The sequence below is a fragment of the Lepidochelys kempii genome, chromosome 9 (assembly GCF_965140265.1).
Source record: "Lepidochelys kempii isolate rLepKem1 chromosome 9, rLepKem1.hap2, whole genome shotgun sequence".
Lineage (NCBI taxonomy): Eukaryota > Metazoa > Chordata > Testudines > Cheloniidae > Lepidochelys > Lepidochelys kempii.
The window spans coordinates 85,146,156-85,158,924 of NC_133264.1; the positions used below are offsets into that span (position 1 = coordinate 85,146,156).

At 42.8% G+C, this 12,769-nt stretch overlaps 1 protein-coding gene across 3 annotated transcripts in view; it reads left to right on the forward strand.

Annotated features, from left to right (window-relative positions):
* Positions 1-12,769, forward strand: part of COL4A6 (collagen type IV alpha 6 chain) — a 192,053-nt gene that overhangs the window by 66,641 nt on the left and 112,643 nt on the right. For all 3 annotated transcript variants that reach the window (XM_073361233.1, XM_073361232.1, XM_073361234.1), the window contains exon 4: positions 3,545-3,628. In XM_073361233.1, coding sequence (XP_073217334.1) covers positions 3,545-3,628 — 84 coding nt within the window. The remainder of the gene's footprint in view (positions 1-3,544; positions 3,629-12,769) is intronic.

The following is a 12,769-nucleotide window of genomic DNA, read 5'->3' on the forward strand; positions in this document are numbered from 1 at the left end:
AGCCTGGAGTGCCCATGCTTACATATTCAAACTGCCATCTATAAATATTTAAATGAGCCTTACATTTGTACATTAGGGGTTCCTCCCCCCCTTTTTAGTGAAAAATGGATGAATGATTTGTTTCAGAAGTGATGGATGCATTCTAAAAAGTTAAATACAGACCTTTAAAGTTATACACATAAATATTATGTGCATGGCCATTTGCTATTTAAGCAGCCTGGGAGTGTCTGATGTCAGCTACTTCTCCTAAATAAAGTACTTGTGACATGTAACACCTGGTCCATAGCCAACTAGTTTTGGTTTGCTTTCTTTCCCTTCTCAGATTCTTTCATTCGCAAGTGTGTAGAACGACCCCTCCTGCCAGGATAGGAAACTTAGAAATACAGTACAAACATGCCATTTTACATGAAACACAGACCAATTTTTCTGGTTAATATTTGTATTCAATACACCTCAATTACAGCTTGATCCAGCTCACACTGAAGTCAGTGGAAAGATTTCTATTGACTTCATTGGGAGTTGGATTAGGGCCTTATGCAGGTTCATATGCTAAATAAAGTTACTTGGAAAAACACACAAAATTAGGAAAGAATAATTGGCCTGTCTAGTCTAATCACCTGCAGTTTGGACTAGATAAGAGTCCATGCCGCCTATGATGAAAAAAGACTTCTCTTGCATAACTTACACCTGGGAGAAAAACTAAAACGTTAAGTAGATGGGACCTCAGGAAGTGCATGCTTGCTCACAGGGCTACTGGGGCAAGGACTAGACGTGCAAAGGGTGGAACAGAAGCTAAACAATCACAAAAACTAAGGCTGAAATGGATGAAAACCTGGATATATCTGGTTCCTCTATGTCCTTGCAGCATGCAGATGGGTGCACAAGGCTGTTGCTGCCTAATGGGAGTGCATCCCGTTGACTTGCAAAGAGATTCTCTCTTTTTCTGCATTTTCCTGGCTGTTGTAAACTGACCTTTGTTTCCCGGCCCCAGTCTCCTGACTCGATCAGGATTCCTCCTGTGCTGGCTATCTTATGGCTTGTCATCTTTCTTTCTTTCTGCTGCTAGGATCCTAGAGGCCTTATGTCCTACTACATTTAGGACATCAGTGGGCAGTGCAAGAACTTTGCAGGAACTGTCCCTAAAACAGGACAGCCACTTAGAATTGGTGCCACCTACAATTGCATGGACCCAGTCATGACTGATTTGCAGTACAAGGCAACATACCTCCAGGGCAAGAAAACATGTAACTGGCTATTAAAGCTCTTTGGTAATATAGGCTCACTCCACCCTGTATAAGAAGTAGCTTGCTCAAGTAACTATGTGATCATCAACATTTTAACAAATGAATACAGTTTTATTATTTTAAAATAGTCTTCAGTGAAAAATGCATTACATCACCCTCGTATTGGACTTGATACTGTTGCCCTCTCTGGCAACATTTTGCTTTGAGAAAGCCTTTGTAATGAGGATTCTTTAAGATGCAGTGAGAAGCTTACTTGTGTGACCTTTTCTCTTCTCCTTCCTTATGCTCCAGATGTTAGGAAAGTTTGAAGGCTTCAGAAATATTTTCCAAGAATGCATTTACTAGGGAAATGTTTGACTCTAGCCTGGGCTTGTCTCGTACATATCTTGGTCATCTGGGGATGAAGCTGTTATTTCATTCAGCACTTCAAAACCTGGAGACTGCCCTTTGCATCATTCACTTGAGCACATCCATCAGAGAAAGGAGGTTTTGTTTTGATTTTTTAAATTGGGGGAAAAAAACCCTTTTCTTTGTGAATGGAATGAATATAGTGCTCCTGAAGGTACTAGATTGAGAGCCATGAAGTGCTCGTTTTCGTCCTATTACTGGGACAGCATTGTCAGTGGCGTTGCAAGCCTCTCCTGCAACGATCCAGCAATGTGCTTCAACCCTGAGATGGACGGAGAACCTTCAGAGGGAAAAGGGTTGTTGAGTCTCACTAAACTAATTTAGTTAATTCTCAGACAGTGGGCACACCCCAAAAACACAAACAAAAACAAAACACTACATTAAACTAGGAAAGTTCACATCAAGAACCTGGGATAAAAAAAAACTTACAAGAATGTTGTAGTTATCCCCAAAATAAACAATCCAAACACATTATGGTTTGGAAATGCATACTTAGGGCACCCATATAGTCTTATCTCTGCCCTGCATTGACACGAGCCACCCAGTTGTCCGTTCTTTGTTCTTAGGGACACATTCTGCAAATCTTTACTTATACACTCAAGATTGTGATGTGCATGTTGTAAGATTAGGGACTTTAAGAAGGGTTTAAGAATGGACCTCTATCACTCGAGCTAAAGGAGTATCAGGAGCAAGAATCTATAGCAGGCTTTTTATCCTGTGTGGACTAGTCACTAGAAGGGCAAATGGCATATTTAACTGTTGTGTAACTTATTCTTTGAAAACTGCATTTCTCCATTGCTACAAACATAATAGATGAAATTTTACAGTGATATATAGCTATTTGGAAATGTAACAAGAAAATTCCAAGTTACGTAATCAGAGGGAGATCTGCTCTTTGATTGGAGCTGGTATTCAGTCAGCTCTGTCTCTAAATCCAGTTCACGTACTATGCCATTTGCTGACCCAGGTTTTCAAGTACATTCAAACTGTTACATTTCTTACTCTCCTCCTTACACTATTATGTCTGTTCTGTACTAAGGTTTTTTTCCCCCCTGCTATTAAAAATGTGCTTAGCTCATAGACTGAGACTAGTTACAAATAGAGATGGGCATAAGCCACAAAGGTCAGATCTGGGTCTAAACCAGAGATCCCCAAACTGTGGGGTGTGCCCCCCTGAGAGGGTGCAAAGGAATGTCTGGGGGGCATGGTGGGCCCTGAGGGGGCTGGGAGGGAGCGCCCCTGTCCCCACTCTGTCCCCAGTCCTGTTCTGCCCCTGGCCACAGCTGTGCTCCTGCCCCAAGCCCCTGCTCTTGGCTCCTGGCCCTCACTCTTGGCTGCTGGCTCCGGCCCTCAGCCCAGCCACAACTCCACTCCCAGGCCAGGGGAGCATGGCCACATTCTGCTACTGGCAAGGGGGTGTGCAAGAGGAAAAATCTGGGGATGTCTGGTCAAAACTGTCTCCAGGTCTGTGGGATTTGGATATGGGAGGTTGGATCAGCTACAGCTCTAGTTCCAAAGAGTGATCCTAAACTAGTAGGGTGTTTATTATCCCAAGGCAGCCTCAACGCCAGTGACACTCGAAAGGCCTAGAGAGCACTCAACACCTTGCATGATCAGGGCCCAGCTTATAAATCTGTCTTTCCTCTAACAGTTTTAAAGACATTTTCTCCTGTTGAGATGATCAGAGTTTCTGAAAATGAGCCAGTTGCTTAAAAGGTACAAGTTAGTTAGCCTGTCTAGTTAATGTCAAACAAATCCACATGACTAATGTAGATCATCGAAATGAAATGAAATGAAATGAACCAGCTCTTAATTACAGCATTTTGACTGCGAAGGATCTCAGATGCCGAGAAGGGTCTGGTTACTCAATTTTTCCTCTTTTTCTTTTACAGGGTGGGAAGAAATCCTATAACGGACCATGTGGGGGTCGAGATTGCAGCGCGGGCTGCAAATGTTTTCCAGAGAAAGGTGCTCGGGTATGTTGGCTCTTTTGCTAGCTGAAGAAAAACAGTCCTTGCGTCCCTTATCTCCTCTTTTAAAAAAAACAAAGTTAATATGCTTAAGCCTCCATCTAATGACTTCATGAGACAAGGGAAGTGATGCAGACCAGCTGCATCCAAACTGGCCCTGGCCAGGTTTTTGAAAACTATTATGAAAGTTGAGGTTCATTAGTTCTGCAACAAGGCTTTAATGGAACCAGTCATTTCATTATGTCATCTAAGGGCTGATTTAAAAAGTCAAGTAGCTTTTACATATACAAGCTAGAAAGACAATTACAAAATATTAAATAATCAAATCAATGTTGGCTCCCATAACAAACTTTTGCAGTCTATACTCAAATGCTTCTACAGGGTTGTGAATGACAGATTTGGTTCTGGTCTTTGCCTGGACAATTTTATTGTGGGGTGGGAGTAATGCTGAATGTATTTTTGCATTTTTCTTTCACATGGGCTCTTGCAAATATATATATGTGTGTGTGTATATATATATATTGGTTTAGATTTAGCCCCTCTCTGAGTTTTGGATAGGGTTGCCAGTTGTCCGGTTTTCAACAGGAATGCCCAGTCAAAAAGGGACCCTGGCAGTGCTGACCGAGCCGTTAAAAGTCTGGTCAACAGCACAGTGGGGCTAAGGCAGGCTCCCTAACTGCCTTGGCTCCACATGGCTCCTGGAAGCAGTGGCATGTCCCCCCTCTGGCTCCTACACATAGGGGCAGCCAGAGGGCTCCGCGTGCTACCCCCACCCCAAGCGCTGGCTCTGCAGCTCCCATTGGCTGGGAACCATGGCCAATGGGAGCTGCATGGGTGACATCTGCAGACAGGGCAGCGTGCAGCTCCACATGGTCATGCCTCCGCATAGGAGCCAGAGGGGGGACATGCAGCTGCTTCCGGGAGCTACTTGAAGTGAGCGCCACCCAGAGCCTGCACCCCTCCCATGCCCCAACCCCCTGCCCCAGCCCTGATCCCCCTCCCGCCCTCTGAACCCCTAAGTCCCAGCCCAGAGCCTCTTCCTACACCCCAAACCCCTCATCCCCACCCCCATCCCAGAGCCCACATCTCGAGTCAGAGCCCTCATGCCCCCAGTGCCGCAACTCCTTGCTCCAGCCCTGATCCCCCTACCATCCTCTGGACCCCCTTGGTCCCAGCCCAGAGCCACCTCCTACACCCCAAACCCCTCATCCCCAGCCCCACCCCAGAATCTGCACCTCCAGCAGAGCCCTCGCCCCCCCACCCCCGCTCCCCACACCCTGCCCTTGCCTGGAGCCCCCTCTTGCACTCCAAACACCCCAGCCTGGAGCCCACTCCTGTACCCCAAACCCTTATCCCTGGCCCCACTCCAGACCCCTCACCCCCTCCCGCATCCCAACCCACTGCATTAGCCCGGAGCCCCCTCCTGCTTCCTGAACTCCTCATTTCTGGCCCCACCCTGGAGCCCCACCCTGGCATCCCCAGCCAGAGCTCTCACCTGCTCCCACACCCCAACCCCCTGCCTCAGCCTGGTGAAAATGAGCAAGTGAGTGAGGGTGGGGAGAGCGAGTGACAGAGGGAGGGGGGATGGAGTGAGTGGGACCGGGGCCTCAGAGAAGGGGTGGGGCAGGGGTGGGGCCTCAGAGAAGGGGCAGGACAGGGGGTGGGGCAAGGATGTTTGGTTTTCTGCCAGTAGAAAGTTGGCAACCCTAGTTTTGTGGGTTGTTCAAACCCCAAATCTCAAAGCAACACTAATAAGGAACTGCCAAATTTCTCCTGGTTTTGTGTTGGCTGTTTGAATGGGAGAGGGCTATCAGCTTGGTCTGATTGTGGTTGGTTGTTGTGTGACTCGGGATGAGGGGAAGCTGCTTGGCTTCACCTTTTATTAAATTATTATTTTAATTTTTTCCCAAGCACTCCTTTTTTTGGCATATGTGCTCTTCTGCATTGTATTCAGGAGAAGGCAAAATAAATGATAACATGACGTATTTTAGTGAAGGAAATGGAATTAGGAGAGAGTTCTGCTGGTGCATTGAGGGAATTAATCTGGAAGATCTCATTATCTCTGGAAGTATCACTGAGTATCTACATTACTTCCTGGATATCAGTAATCAAGCAAATTATTTTTGCTGAAAGAACATGTTCCTTTCCCCTGCCTGCACCGCCATATGGCAGATCTTTACTACATCATGCAGAAAAAGCCCAGTCATGTTACTGATTTTTCCCAACCAATTTGTTTCATGGATATAATTTCATAACAAAATTTGCAGAAAGAACAATAAAGTTCAGTTCTCCAAATTCCTAGCTGGATTTTTTGCTAACAAAAATATATTTACATGACAGGTATACAGTATAGTCTGCACTGAGTGTAATCACTTCCTGATGTGCATCTCCCAATGAGAATAACAGAAGCTGCAATCTACAAAAGCTCTGTGGCCTGTATCTCCTTCCTTTTATATTTTTGAAGCAAGCCCTTGAATGGTAGAGTAATGTGTATTTTACAGCTAACATCTGCCTCCTTGGATCTGCAATAATAAATTAAGTCACTAGCAGCTGTAAAAAGAGTTTTTAATACTAGCAAGTTAGAGATGAGTTATTTCACTATGGAAAAAAATCACCTTTCAGAAAAAAAATCGCAGCGTTATTATTTATTCCAAGTGTCAACTGTGCATGGTAGGGAAATTCAGGACATCACTCGCCTGTTAACTTAATGAGGCTGAATCTGTTTCTTAGCCTCAATTCAGGAACACATCCTTATTCAAGATTAAATTTAAGCACATTCTTGAGATGGATTTATGCATGTGCTTAAGTATATCCTGAGTTCTTGAATGTTTCACTGTTACTCCATGTGCTATGGATGTTTATTATTCAGAACTTCGCTTGGAGGGTGGGAAGTATTTTTAAAGGGTAGAGCAGGAGGCTGGTTTTATTTCCACTTTGCCACTGACTCACTGTGTAGCCTTGAACAAGTCATTCATGATATGATCTCAGCCATTGATTGCAGTGTGTGCTGCATTGGTCAGCACCTTTGCAAAACACAGCACTCACCTTTGTGTTTCTCACTACACTGCACCCCAGTAAACTGAGTATAAAAAGAGTTCAGTGAGCATTCCAAGCATTTAATTATTTGCGGTCACCAAAGTGGATGAAAGTCCTTGAGAACCCTGAAGAATTTTTAGTTATTAAAGCAAATCTTTTGTATTATCTATTGTGAACAATAAATAGAACACAAAGGCTAAGAAATAAGCCATTTTCCTGGCACTTGTTGCTTGTGATGCTGTAGTACATAAAGCAAGTGTAAGCCTTGTTGGACTGTGCTTGTTTCAGTGTAAAGCGTACCTTCTGGAACAGTTGACTTGTCTTGCAGTTTGTCCATATAGCATGTTTTTAAAGGAAGTGCTCAATATTTCTTTATTCCCATCCTCTCATTTCATGGGAGTCTAGCCTTCTTCATAAACCAAAGCAGATGATACAAGAGAAAGAACAAACTAGTGTTCTTCAAATGTCCAATAGGAATTATAGTTCTTTCTTTAATTCAGTGGCCTGATCCTGCAAAGCGCTGAGTGCCTCCTCCAGGGTACTTAGAGAGCTCAACTCCTACAGAGATCAGTGAGAGTTAAGCACACTCAGCATCTTGCATGATCAGATCTTGACAGTGAGGCACAGGCCTGACTTGCTCCTTGGATTGAATATCCCATAAATTGCTCTGACCCTTGGGCAATGTGGAGCATCCTCCTGTTGTCTCTTTACATTCCCAGTGTTCAGCTTGATGTTTGAACTGGCTGCCACACTGTTGGCCTTGCAGTTCGAGCTCTTGGTGTCTCTCTTGTTAAGATGTCACAGAGATTTTAGACTGTTTTCATTGCTGACCTGAGAACTCACTTGGCTTTTTAACATTTCCAACATGCCCAAGTCCCGCTGACTTTCAGTAATGTAGGCTCCTAAGTCACTTAGGCATTTTTGAAAATGTTAACTCTGCTCTTATTTTTTGCTAGAGACTATTATACTTGTTCTCTCAGTTTTAAGAGCATCAGATGTCCATATCTTTAAGGGAGCAGCTATGGAGATGGGTTTTGTAGAGAGCACCTGTCTGACTAATCCAGATTTTTTAGAAGGCAGTGTAGTGCAATATTTGTCTAGTGCCCACCTTGAGTATTCCAGTAACAAGGTGACAAGTCATGTTATGTATTAGTGCAAAACCACATCTGTATCTCCAGCTGTCCCTATGCTTTTCATTCACTCTGGGAAGTGCTGGTGACTGGTTGGTTGATTGGGGGACAGTTTTCCCTTTTTTACGTTATTCAGTGAGGTTTAATTCAGACCCTGTTAACTTTTAAACCTAGAGGATGAGAGATCAGTTGTGGAAGAGCCCTTGATCTCAGTCATTGATTCAAATCCAGCTCTGGTAAATACTGAGCTGGTTAAATTGAAGTCAGTGGCAAAACTCCTATTGAGTTTGGGGATTGAGGTTTCCACCCTGGAAATTGTTATATCTGACGAAGGTTGATTGAGTGGAGCTCAATTCATTCTGCACAAGCCCAATGCCTGGTGGAGAAGTGTCATCTTCATGAAAACCAATGTCACAACTGGCAGCCTTGCTAGCCTTTCAGATAAAGAAGCCAAGGATAGAATGAACAGAGAGAAGGAGACTAGACTACAATTTTGCTTTTCACACCCACAACAACTGCCCAGTCTTTAGAGATAGTCCCTTTCTTAAAGTTTAGTTGTGGTGCATTGTGAGACAATGTGGGAGAAGCTTGCCAAGTCATTGTCCCTTGCTGTACCTGGTACTGATGGAATACATCGTGTAGCAATTATGCATAGATGTTGAAACAGCCAAGGCAGCTCTATAAATTAACCTCATTCTGCCAATTATAAACCTAGAGAGACAAGGTGGGTGAGGGTAATATCTTTTATTGGACTAACTTCTGTTGGTGAGAGAGACAAGCTTATGAGCCACAGAGCTCTTCTTCAGGCCTGGGAAGGGAACTCCCAATGTCTCAGCGAAATGCAAAGTGGAACTGATTGTTTAGCATAAGTAGTTAGCACAGATTGTAAGGGACAATTCTGCTATAAATCTAAGAATTTCTGTGAGTTTGTTCTTGTTCCTCTAGGCAATATTGGTTTTAAAATCAAAACACATCAGCTCAGCTCATTTTACTTAGTTACTCTTGGTTAATAAATGCTAAATTAAGATTTGTGCAAGAGGTTTAACATTAAACATAAATAACAGCATAAAAGTAACCCACTGTTCAGTATTCATTACATTTCCTCTTTCTGCTCAATCCATAGAGAATGTGACAGCTGCCAATTAGGGAACCTAGCTCTTTAGGTCAAGCTGTGTAGATTCAAGTGTCGAGGTCTGGAGTTCAATCCCTGATGTCAGCTAAGATGGCAACTATCAAATAAATACAGAAAGACTCAGTTTTTAAAAGGAGGCTTATGACAGTGGTCAGGGTAAGGTCCATGTACAAATGTGCACCTGTATTTCCTTGCCCTCTGGTATTAGTGCAATTTGTAGTAATTACACACACAGTCACAGTACTTGTGTGTGATCTGATTTGCAAATTAGGTAACCAGCTCCCCTTGCATTTTTATAGCAATCTTCCTTTAAAAATATGTTCAGGAATGTCAACTAATGAAGCAAAACTCTCTAGCTTGTATGAAATTGAATGGAAATGTAACGGAAAAAGGGGAATGAATGAAAATCCTGATGCCTAGAAAAAATAAGGATAACTAACCAAACCCTACAAAAAGGAAAATATAATTTATGAAGAAAAGGGTACCAAGAAAATCTGACTTTGGCTAGATCAGTTTTAAAATTAACAGATTTAAAGAGATTAAAATAAATTTTCATATTTAGGGAAATGAAAAGACAGTAGTTCTAATACATGTTCTCCATTATGTTGGTGAGTGATCTGCAGCTAAAACATTATCAGTACGTAACACTGTCAGCAGAAGTTACTGTGTTAAAATAACATTTTTCATCCTCCCCCACACCAACACCTTTCTTCAGTGTTTGATCCAGAGCTTAGGTCAAGGTTAACTTTTGAGCTTTTGAAAAGTTCGTTCCATATTGATGGCGTTATTGCCGAGACATGCATCTCATGTGAGCTGGTGGAAATGCATTGAGCAGTAGAAGGTCTGCAACATTTCATCTCTACAGTTTGTTTTGCATCTGTGTATGATGGTGCTGGCTTTCATTTTTTTATACTTTGTCATCTAGTTTTAAACACTTGCAAAGATAAACTACCAGCCGTAGTATTTGCGGAGCGTGTGCCATCTCCTGATGCCTGCTCACTTACCTTGGAAGTTTATATCAATAATACAGCTTTCTCTAAACATCACTTGGTGTATTTTGTTGCCTTCCCACTGATATTGGTCCTGTGTGCTTCATCTCTGTCTCTGCTAGAAAGAGTCAGGTTTTTGGAAAGGAAAAAATTGAAATGACACCCAAAGCTCCCAAAATTAATACAGCGATGGTGTATCTAATGTAGCTTTTAAGTCCAAGGTTTACTGAAAGAGCTAAACTTTAGTTCATGGTGTTACTAATTATCTTTAATTATTCGTGTGATTTGTAGTCATGTCAATAAATGTATCTGTTGCAAATCATGTGCTCTGTAAAGCCCTTCTGCCTGATTAAATGCAAGCCCATTAAGATAAGATGAAGTTATCTAACTGCCCTGTCAATTATAAAACCATTAATGCTGTAAAGACTCTCACTCTTCTGACTCAAATACATTTGCCAGCATCTACCACACAGAGATATCTGAGATTCCACAGCTTCACCCTAAACTTAGAATAACTATGGAAAATGCATGGTACATTAGCTATGGGCAATGAATGAATACAACCACTGCAGGCCAAAATAGTTAGAAGAGGTAGACACATCTCCAAGAAATTTGGACTGAACACAGTAACTGGAGGCCACGTTTTTGGAAGATGTAACCTAGCTGCTATTTACCAAGGGTTAAGGTCATGTTGGCAACAAAGATCCTGTGCTCACCTTAATATTGTGATTAGCATCCCCAACTCACTAAAGGCACAGAGGAGCATCCCTTGGGATAGTTGGTTGAAATTTGATTGACAAATGTCATGGTGTTATTTTTTCCCCCAATTAATTTTTAAATTTAAACATTTTAAAGTCTGATTTTTTGTTTGTTTGTTTGTTTTTAAATGTGCTGAGACAACAGAGCTTTTTCTGAATTTTGCCTTGGACGGCTAGATAATGTTACCTCAGTACTTGCAATCTTTTAAGTAGCATTATCTCAACATTTGCAGTTCCCAAGGGATTCCCTATGTTTCGCGTAGGGCGTCCCCAGAGAATTGTAAATACTGAGATAACATTATCTTAAAAGATTTTAGCGCAACCACCCTAAAAAGGAAGTAGCCATGTTCTCTCACATACATTGGTGTATAAACCTAGAACAAATGTTGACTTTTTAGTGGTGACTACTCATTATTAGATCAAGTTTGATAATGAGAGGCACTGCACAGCAGCAGATTACACTGATTTCATAATACAGATCCTTGGAATAAGTCCTCTAGTTAATATGAGTTCAGGAAGGAGCAAGGATACATTGAAAATGAAATGCCTTTTGCTTCTAGATAGAATTGTTCTTCTTGGGCAAGTTGGAAATAACCTGCCTCCTAACATCTTTTCCTCCCACTTGCCCACCCCTTCTCAGCAAGTTCCTTCTCCTTAAAATACAAGTTGAGTTTCACCATCACCAAAAACCCAACAATCTGACCCCAGCTCCTCTCTAAGTGTTGCCCAATGTACCTTCTTCATTTCACCTCTAAGCTTCTACAACCACGGTCCTCTCTCCAGTTCCATCCTAGGCCCTCTTCAGTCTGGCTTCCCCCCTTGACTCCACTGAAGCTGCTCTTACCAAAGTCTCTAATCACCTCTTGGCGAAACCTCAGGGCCCCTATTTCATCTTCTTTCTCTGTGAGATCTCAGTGGCTTTTGACATTCAATGTGCCCGCCTCTCCCTTTTCCCTCCTTCATTTTTCTCAACTCTGTTCTCTCCTGACTTTTCTCCCACTTCCCTAATCATTTGTTCATTGTCTCATTATCGTGAGGAGTTCTCCTCTTCTCTCCCAGTTTTGGTAGGAGTCACAAAAGTTTCTGTTCTGTTCTTTCTGTACACCTTTTCTCTATGAGATCTTACACACTTACATGACTTCAGCTATGATCTTGCTGCTGATTCACACATTTGATCCCTTACTGGTCTCCCTCCCTCTACCCTCGAATCTCAGCATCTCTCCTGGACTTTTCCTTATGGGTGTCTCACTGTCAATCTGCATTGAACGTGGCAGAACTGAACTCCCATGCTTCCACCATGTCCTCTTGTCTTCTCTGTTCTCGGAATTTTTGGCAGCAACACTTTTCCCAGGCCAGTTGTTATTTTTGACTCGGCTCTCTCTCTAGCCCCACACATCCAGGGTTGTATTGAAGTATTGTCATTTCTCCAAGAACCAGCGTTTTCTCTGTCTAGCTAAAACTTTCGCCTAGGCCCCTTTCACCTCTGTCTTGACTACTTCAACCTGCTCCTCTTTGGCCTTTCTGACCCCTTCTCATCCCCCTCTGGTCCATTCTGAGATCATTTTCTTGGCGTGTTATTCTGATCATATCACCTCTTTGAATCCCTTCACTAGCTCCTCTGTGTATCAAATACAAGCATCTAGTGCTTACTGTTTAGCTCCTCACTACATATCTCCTCCTATATCGTACTGCATTTCCCACCTCCAGTCTATTCCACCAGTGATGTCCATTTTGCCCATGCACAAGAGGCAGCTTTCTTCCTTGCTTGTTCTTGCGCATATAACACCTTCCCGGAACTAATCACAAAGCAACCATCTTCTCCACCTTCAGATTCCCCCTCAAGATCTACAAGAGAGGCCACAAACTTGAAAATTGTGCATGTATCTAGCCCATGTAACCACCAATCACCTTGTCCTCCCTTCCTCACCTTCTCCACCCTGCTTGTTACACCAGCTGATTGTCTTGTCTGAAGTTAAACTGTAAGCAGGGACTCTCTTACTCTCTTATTCTGTATAGTGCCTAGCATGATGGGGCCTCAATCTGACATGTGCTTTTGAGTGCTACTGGAGAGAAAAGAATCAGCAGCACCCAGTCCATTCCCC